The sequence below is a fragment of the Stegodyphus dumicola genome, chromosome 6 (genome assembly GCF_044657685.1).
Source record: "Stegodyphus dumicola isolate Sdum_Otavi_A_Nest chromosome 6, ASM4465768v1".
In the NCBI taxonomy this organism is placed as follows: Eukaryota; Metazoa; Arthropoda; class Arachnida; order Araneae; family Eresidae; genus Stegodyphus; species Stegodyphus dumicola.
In genome coordinates this window covers 175,311,337-175,320,879 of record NC_140773.1, presented here as the reverse complement: position 1 = coordinate 175,320,879, position 9,543 = coordinate 175,311,337, and the positions used below count along the sequence as shown (strand labels likewise).

Here is a 9,543-nt window from a genome sequence, read left to right as displayed (position 1 = left end):
GCAGGTTATCACAGCTTGGCTATAGAGGCTAAGATCTCACAAATATCCTTTTATTTATTTATTTTTAATTTACGAAACTTTTATGCAGATATAATAGTGTTAAATAAATACTAAATACAAACCAAATTTTATAACTAAATTTTAAACACGTTACCATTTGCATCTGTTTTAATAAATGACTCAATCGTATTTGAATTTTTAAAAAAAGAAGGAGGGGGAAAAAGAAGTGTTGATTTAATTCGCAGAAGTGTAAAACCTTTTTTTTTTTTTTTTTTTTTTTTTTTTAATTCCTTAGCAGAAAACTTCGAGATAAAATAGCTTGTCTAAATGCATTTTGCGAACTTATAATAAATATTTTATTTTACCAAAATAAATAAATAAATAAATAACCGTTACCTAAGCGAAATTTATAGAGAAAAATGGATAGAGCGATTTTGAAAGCTATACATCATTTTTATCTTCGTGTCTGCAATGAAAGATTTGTCTTTCAAGTTTGATCACAGAAAATTGCGTGTAAATCTGAAATTATTCCTGAATATCCTGAATCATTCTCAAGCTTGGTTTATTCTGTTTCTTTAGAAGCTTGAGATTAACATCCCAAAGAAAGATTTTATGAAAACGGATGAATCTTTCTTTTGAAGAGGCCATTCACGTTTAAATATTATAAATTATGCATTTCCGTATTCGAGGTGAAAAGTAATCTTCCTGAAAATATAAATTTTTAGAAAATTAAAACCTCTTTTCATTGATCCAGGAAGTCTCAAATAAATGTGGAAATCGAAAACGTTTCATTTTCAGATCCAAGCAAACTAACAGCTAAGAAGCTTCTTTTGTTTGTTTGTTTGTTTTATGAAGTCTATTAAATGCCATAAAATTTTTTAATCTGTTTTCATATGTTATTTCATGCAATGCACATGAGCAGCATGTTTCGAGATTGGTTTTCTTATAGAACGGCACTTTTAAGAACGTTTAGCATATACAAAATTTTAACTCATGGATTTTACTACTTACTGTAGGAACTTAAAGCAGTGCTCTGACAACAGACAAAAGTAACTGGTCGAATCTGCCTGAATCAGACAAATTCTATTAGGAAACTTTTTTTTTTGTCCTCCTTTATTGTATTTTGATATGAATTCAGAAATTTTTAATAATAGTTTCCAAGATTTAAAAGAAAAAAAAATCTGAAAGCTTTCAGATATTATATTACGTCCAATGGAAAGTTTTTTTTTTTCATTTACATATACATACACGTTTTGAGAGCATTTGGGCTAACGCCCTTTGGGCTAAAATTATTTAAAAACAACCTATATTTAGAATTTCCGATAGAAAGTCTCGCGCTTGAGATAAAAATATTTTATTCCGCCCAGTGTGTTGCCACTGCTCGCTTTGAAATCTTTCAGTTTCTTAATCAAAAATTCCTTAAAGTTTAAAAAATAGGAAATAGATAATAAACAAATTCGAAATTCAAGATTCGGGTTTCCAGGGTCTCATATTCGGGTGGAGAACTACTAGGCATTGTAGTCCATTCACAATGTGAGAAACGTAAGTACATCCATGCAGATTCTTAGTTATTACATATCTTTAAATATAAATACAGGATGGCAATAATCTGAAAAGTGATACAGCCGTTTATAGTGATTTGATGCAAAATACCGTTTCGAGACTAAGCCCTTGTAGGCTAACCCTCCTTTGGGCTGAAAACCACAAGGGAGAGTAGTCGACATTTGGGATTTGCAGCTTACAAGGTTTTATTTTCCCAGTTGATGATTAAATTATTTTTATTTTTTGACTCTTCTTATCTCTTCATTTCTTATCCATTGCGCATTCTCAAGCTAAAAACGACGTAGCGTTTAAAGCTGTGAAGCAAAAGTAGAAGGGCGAGTTTATTCTTATCTATGAACACAGAAGTTGCTGTAAGGCAGTTCGATGTCCGTCGTATGAATACAGTGGCTTTTGGATAGCAGTCTATGGTACAAAGGGGAATTCGTGAGAAATAAGTGTTGTCTTGATGAGAATAAGTCTGCGAAGAAGTTTACCAAGTTTCAGAATTCCATCCACTTACTTAAATAGTTTCTTTGAGCTGAAGGAGAAATTAAATATTTTATTGTATCGTGTATATAGAATTTTACAGTTATTTACAACGAAGTTTTAACAGTTTTAGTTCAGGAAGACAAAATTTGAAGTTGTGTCTTTACATACGAATTTTGAACAGAACTCGGAATTGTGATATTATAGGTTACAGTTTTTAAGGTGTATTACAGTTATTACAGAATTGGTGCTTACAGACTTTATAGACATTAATGTTTACGGTCTTTTCAGTCTTCGAAGGTGTTCCAACTCATCAGAGTTATCTTTTATGCATTTAATTATCTGTATCGCTCTGTTTAGAGCTCCATGACTGCCTAGGAGCAACTCGTACCATTTCACTTCATTACTTGTCGATAGTTTTCACAAATGTAGCTTTGTCGTCATCCAAATTTTTTCACTGTTGTTATGGAAAAGGAGGAGTTTTTGCATCTAAAATGGCTCTTTTGCTAAAAGGTTTAAGTTAATGAATAATAATGTCCGTAATCTTGTCAGTTTGATACAGTGCTATTTGGAAATTACCTGGTTTGCGATAATTTGGAATATCCAGATGATATATTATTCCCTTCAGGATTTGACCTACATTTCAACATGTTTCTCGTTTAATAATAACAAGAACTTTTAACGAATACTTTTCAATTATACCATCAACTAATTTAAACTATATAATCAATAACTTAATTATTATTTTTTTAAATAAAATGCCTTCAGTATTTTCACCGAAAACAATAGATAGAAAAATATACAAGATACAATATACAAATATACAAATGCACTACATTCCTACCAATAAAAAGTTTATCTCTATTATTAAATAAAGAAGAATCTATGTGTATGTTCCTTGCATTGCAGAAAAATGGCGGCATCTAGACCACCAAATTTTGAAAACACGTTGTTTTCTACCAAAACGTTTGCACCTCGATGCCGGAATTTTGATTTTCGCATTTATTTTGATTTAGTTCGCGTTTTGTGCGAATTTAATGAATTCTTGATTAACGAAATCAGTAAAATGCAGTGTGTTGTTACTCTGCAAATCGCAATATATTTATGTTTCATATTTAATCAAAAAAAAAAAAAACCTATCGATTTAAAAGAACTATGTTACCTCTTGGCAAAGCATAAAATATTTGTCTTTCACATTTAATAAAAGAGCTTAGCATTTTAAAAGAAATGCGTTATCACTCCCCCCCCCCCAATTTTTTTTTTTTTTTTTTCTTTCTCGCGCCAGTTTTTTCCCATTTGGCGAAGCGTAAGATTTTTTTATTTTTCTTTCGAATTTAATCTGTCTGTTTCTGATTAACAAATTAAATAGTTTAAAAATAATAAACATAGTTTTTTATCCATGTTATAATTGATTGCTAGAGGGAGCCTTGAAATTACATTAGCTAGGCTCATTAAAAACATTACTTATTTTCTCTTATTTATACTAATTATTTCAGATGGTTTGCTGCTTGTTTAGTGCAAAGCGATGTTTCGAGTCGCATCGCTTTGCATGATGTTCGAATCGCTTTTCAATGATTCGCTTTCATTGATATATCATTTAAAGATTAAATATTGCAATGCTTGTTTGTAGAAATAGATATAAAACGAGACTTCGCATGGTTTGTATGAAATATTTATCCATTGCCTAGATAATGCTTTTTATTAGCTATCACTGAGACATAAAATGCTAATAAAATAGCATATCCCTTGTTATACAGATGCCTCTCCAAGATTTAATGCTGTAATGTTGCATCATTAAATTGCATCATTGAGAATAACATTCACCAAAAATGCATCATTCAATGTTCAAGCAGCAATTAGGTGAATCTTCAGCTATTAATTATGATGATGCTGGCTTAAACTATTTAAAGATCAAGTTTGCAGCAATATCCTGAAAATGTCACTGATATCTGAACCGAATAAAATTGCTTCCGATTATCTTCATCTTCTTGTCTACGCCTTCATCCCCACCTCGAAAATCTTTACCTTTTCGTTTATTGATTACAAGAATCCGTTATCGATTGGTATTGAATTCTTTTGCACGAATCTAGGCCGTAGTAATTTTATTTCCTTGTTTTGTATTCTTCTTTCCGCCAAGCAACTAGCAAAAAAGATGCTCCGAAATGTAAGGTAGATTAGGCTTGGCGTAGACATTTGGCGACGGATCCCCATGCATCTCAAGCATGGCAACCCCCCTCGCTCGAGGAGCTGAGAGCGAGCGCCGGTTCAGTGACTCCGCAGACTATGACCCCATCCTTGCTCGGCGGAGATCCGCGGTTATTCGCTTCAGTATGGCCGAGGAAATCTGTTCTGAGAGACGTCTGCCGCACTTGCCCCGGGATAGCCTATTGCAGGTAAGATTTCCTCCCTCACCCACGCATGAAATTTGAGCAGGATCCTTCCGACTGGTTGTCAGGAAAACAGAAGCATTATTGCACTAAGATGGACTGAATGACAGATCTTGAAACCTCGTGGCTCCACACAATAATCAGCCGGGAGGATGCTGATCCTGAAAGATGATGCTTGATGGAGGTTGATCGTTTTTTTTTCCCTGTTAGAGGTTGCTTAATGCTTATTGCAGCAGAGGTCAACAAATGGGACTAACGGTGGAATTGTTGTGGAACACTATTTTAATTTCTAGTATCGAATGCATGCATGATCTTTCTCTGAAAGTGAAATATTAATCCGCAGTGTGGGTTTGTACAAATGTTAAACAAGACATCAGGAGTCAAGGAAATTTATGTAAAATAAGTTTTATTTGGTAGACTTTTATGCATACAAGGTTCCTTTCTTTTTCGGTTCAAGCATGTTGGTAATTATTGCACCATAATAACCGTTTCGGTTTATATGAAGTAACCTAATATATGACAATCTCGTATATAATTCAGCAGCATTTTGGAAAGTGTTTGTGAAGATTGTAAGACATGAGTTTAAAACTGCTTTACATAGATACACACAGCATGTTGACTACGGTTTGCAATAAAGATAATTATATGGTTTAAATATCATGCATTGAGGTTAAATTAAGTAACTATGTTTTTTAATAAAGCAAAGGCTGTAAAGGTTAAAACAAAAAGTAAAGTATTTTAATATTCAAAATATTAGGCTGGATGAATGTGACACAGTAGTTACCTATTAATGTAAGGAGATAGGAAGAATATTTCAAGGGGGTGGAAGTCATTTTATATTTAGGACAGCGAAATGCTGTTTTAAATTTGACTTTTAATATCCACGAAACTAACTAACAATAACTTGTATTATTGCTACTTATTATTTATATATCCAATATAATTATCTCAAAATCGCAGAAAATAATTTGCGATTGCAAATTTTGCAGAAGGTCGGAAAATAGTAAATAATTTCATTAGTAAACATTTTAAGGGGGGTTAGGTCATTTTAATGAAAGAGTAATTTTTATAGAATGCAATTATGTGTCATGCAAAACTATGCTGTATTAGAAAATAATTTTTAAAAATTGTCATTTGAAGTCTATAGATTAGATAATAATGTCTCAAAGAGTTTACCATTAAAGTTTGGAACAATTAAAAAAAATATAAGAATGTTTTGAGCAGTTCTGATGAGTCTGCTGTGTTAAAAACTAATCCTGTAGAAATTAAAATTGTAGAACATGAAATCGAATATATAGAAACGAACTGTACCAAATGACTAAGCCAACTGGTATAGAATATTTACTATCATATTATTTCATTATTAACTAAGGATACCTGGAAACTTGCATGGATATTTAATAAAGTTAAAACTTTATTATTCCAGTCATAATTGTGCATTTATTTCACCGGATCGCTTGAGCACCAACTTTGCAACAAATATTTCCTCGAATGTGAATATTTGTTATTTTGCCAAGAGACAAAATCTACTTGATAAAAAAAAAAAAAAAAAAAAAAAAAAAAATAAGCAGTTCTTTGAAAAGCTTAAAAATGTAAAAGATTAACCTTCGGTGACTAGACATGCAATAAGGATTAACAAAACAACGGAAAAAATCGTTGTCTTAATAACCATCTACATAAAATAAACATAAAAATATATTTTCTTTATTATATTTTATTTATTTTTATTTATTACGTGCTTCGCCCTTGGACACCACGGAAAGGGAGGGATGCCCCGTGGAGGTCTTTTTAAGGGAAACTGGATCGTATCCACGTTACACATGAGGAAAACCACGAAAACGCCCATGCAGCCAGCCCGTTCGTCGGGACTAGAACCCTGACTGAACTACCAGTGTTTAGCGGCTTTTACCGCTCGGGCGCTGGTGGGCCATATTTTTTTTTATTGTACATTAAAAATGTGTGCTTTTGTTCAAACTTAATATTTGTTTTATTCTCCAAGTAAATTAGATTACATATCGCTGCTTATGAAATAAAGTTATGTCAGCAGCTCTTCTTAAGAACTTTCCCTCTTTGAAATAAAGTTTTGCTTTGCTTTATTTTAATTAAAACAGTTCTTAGTTTCTGCTTCTTTTAAGCATTACTAGCCCAAAGGGCCAATTTGCCCAGAAGGGCTATTAATTTCGTTTTGGTATTTTGCGTTGGTTCACTATAAACGGCGTTTCACTTTTCACATCGTTGCCACCAAATATTAGAGTCCTATATTATATAAGGGTATTGAATAATGAAGAATCTGCATGTACGTACGTATGTTTCTCGCACTGTGAAAAAACAACGATACCTAGAGATATCAAATTTTGCATAACGTAGTCCTTCACTCGAATACGGGCATCTGGAAGCCCAAATTTGGTTTATTATCTATTTCCTATTTTGTGAAACTTTAACGAATTTTTGATTAACAAGCTCAACGATTTCAAAGCGAACAATAGCAACACTGTACAAAAAAAAAAAAAAAAAAAAAAAAAAAAAAAAAAAAAAAAACCCTCCAGCGCGCGAGACTGTGTATCAGAAAGTCTAAAGATATGCTCTTTTTAAATTATTCTGCGATATTGATGTTGAATTGAATTTTATGGTTTAACTGCGATTTCAGATTTTTTTTATAATTTCTAGTTTTATACATACAATTAGTTTTCGTAAATTTCAGTAATTTTAATCTTTTACCACGTTAATTTGCTTACTAGTTAAGGAAGTCGTTAAAGCAGAGTAGTAAAGAAACAGGGTTTTGCTAACTACTTAAGGAAGTATAGTAAGGAAGTCAGATTTATGTTTTATAACATTTTAAGCGCTAGAAAGGTAGATCTGCTTATTTCCTGAATAATTATCACATGTTCTGTATAAACGTACAAGAAAAACCCATTTTATATTAAACCCTTTTTGGTGTATCACAAAAAAAAAAAATAAATAAAAATTGGTCCAATTGCTGAAAAATTATTTGATGAACGTAAATCATCAAATTTTGCACATGCTAACCACACAATTGTTTTAAAAAACCTAATGCATCACAAAATAATAATAGAAATAATGAAAATTATTTCTAATTGGATTAATAAAAGGAATTTATAATTCAGTTTATACGCAGTTATAAAAAATTATACTAGCAGTAAATAAAAAGCATTTTAAAAAGTAAAAAATAAATTTATAATAATTGTTTTGTATGCGCAAAATGTGATGATACGCAAATTGTATGCGCAAATGTGATATTTTCATCAAAACATTTTTCTGAACGAGGCACATCAATGTTTTATTCTGCGGCAGGGAGACGGACCGAGGGGAAACGGAATTGAGGCAGGACGTCTTTTTGGTGTGCTCCCGAAAAAGCGAGTTTTTTCTCAGCAATTTTAATCCTACGAATATAATTCTTACATTAAATAGTGCTCGAAGTATCCCTGTACATTTGGATACCTCATATGTGTGTGTGCGATTTGAATTAGTTGAGTTACTAGTGTTTTTGCGCCATCAACAAGGGAAAACAGGCAGCAGCAATTTTACGGTGAGCGTGCCAACCTACTAAGTCGACACTGCGACGGAAGGGTGCCGCGGAGCCACCACGTGGTTATCGTAGTAGGCATAAGAATCTAGTGATTTCCAGCAGTGCCACAAAGTGCTTAAAAGTTTAAAAAATCAATATCTTGGAATATAATCATCGCAGGAATCCCATCTAAAGAAGATTAAGGTAGGGTTCTTATAATCTACCTCCTAAAAACTTCAATAGCCTCTAACTGTGTAATCTCAAATTTTGATAATATGACATAGACTTCTTCGTTCAATTCAGCGGTAAATCTACCAGCTTTAAAATGTGTAATTCTTAATACATTCATATCTTGTTTAATAATTACAGTAGAATCCTCATCTAAATAAGTTTTACCTTGTTTTATGCTCCATCTGATTATGTGTTTATTTTAATTCTTTTTCATTATTCTGTGTTTTGTTTATTTAGTATACATGTAACGCTAATGCTATTTGTTATACTGTATGATACTTTCAAAGTGCTAAAATTGCCTAAATACCTAAACCAATATCTCTGCTTAAAATAATCCTAGAATTTTCTTCTGCACAGATTTTAAATCAGTATTGTATTTTTATGTGTATATATATAGAGTCATATATTTCTTTTATGTGCATCTGTAATAGTTGTATGTCTTAATTCACTGCCGGCACAATCTAGATAAATTCTAAGTCCCCAACAGGACGGCCATATTGCCAACCCTGCCAAAATCTCAGCAGTAGCTGCGCAGGGTCCGTCCATGTAGTTCGGATATAACTTCTGCCTTGTATTTAATTGCTATTAACATTGACCTCTCATTGAAATTTTTGCTTTTATATACTGTGTCTGCTATCATGTATTGTATAGTGTGCAACAGCATTTACAAAAATCTCTAAGTCCGGAGTCGGACAAATTCTGCATTGCACTTAATTGCTATTAACATTGATCTCACATTGAAATTTTTGCTTTTATATACTGTGTCTGCTATCATGTATTGTATAGTGTGCAACAGCATTTACAAAAATTTCTAAGTCCGGAGTCGGACAAAGTAAATAGACAACTTTTGTTATTATTATCACCAGAGGTTCCTAAGCCTAAATCTCAACTTTTTAACCTAAGCCCCCTTCTTTAATTATAGTACTAGACACACCAAACTCTAATAAAAGATCCCCCTAGTCTTCCCCTTTCAATAATAAATAACTTTCATTGAATCTCTCCTATTAGTTACCCCTCAAAAAATACTTTTTCATTAGCTTTAATTTCGTTTAATTTCACTTAATTTCTCCTATTTCACAGCCCCTAACCCCCAGATACTAACCAAACCTAAAATGTCTTAATCCTCTCTTCCTCCTCTTTCTGAAAACCTATCATTCAATAGTTTCAAAATTACAAGCCCTCCCCTCATTTTTAATATATTTTTTTATTTTTATTTTATTATTATTATTATTATTATTATTATTTTTTTTTTTTTTACCTTTTTATTTTCCGTTTTTTACTTTTTATTTCTCCTATATCTTCCCTCCTAATACACTTAGTCTTGTAATTCTTTCAGTCTCTCTCTCTCAGCTTGGCCTCAGGTTTTCAACA

The 9,543-nt window shown here is 32.1% G+C and overlaps 1 protein-coding gene across 6 annotated transcripts in view; it reads left to right on the top strand.

Moving 5' to 3' along the window:
• The first annotated feature begins 4,235 nt into the window (after window positions 1-4,235).
• The window catches only part of LOC118195800 (dual specificity tyrosine-phosphorylation-regulated kinase 4-like), a 227,095-nt gene continuing 221,787 nt past the window's right edge, over window positions 4,236-9,543 (top strand). For all 6 annotated transcript variants that reach the window (XM_085819189.1, XM_085819188.1, XM_085819186.1 and 3 more), the window contains exon 1: window positions 4,236-4,421. In XM_085819189.1, coding sequence (XP_085675315.1) covers window positions 4,251-4,421 — 171 coding nt within the window. In that variant the 5' untranslated portion in view covers window positions 4,236-4,250. The remainder of the gene's footprint in view (window positions 4,422-9,543) is intronic.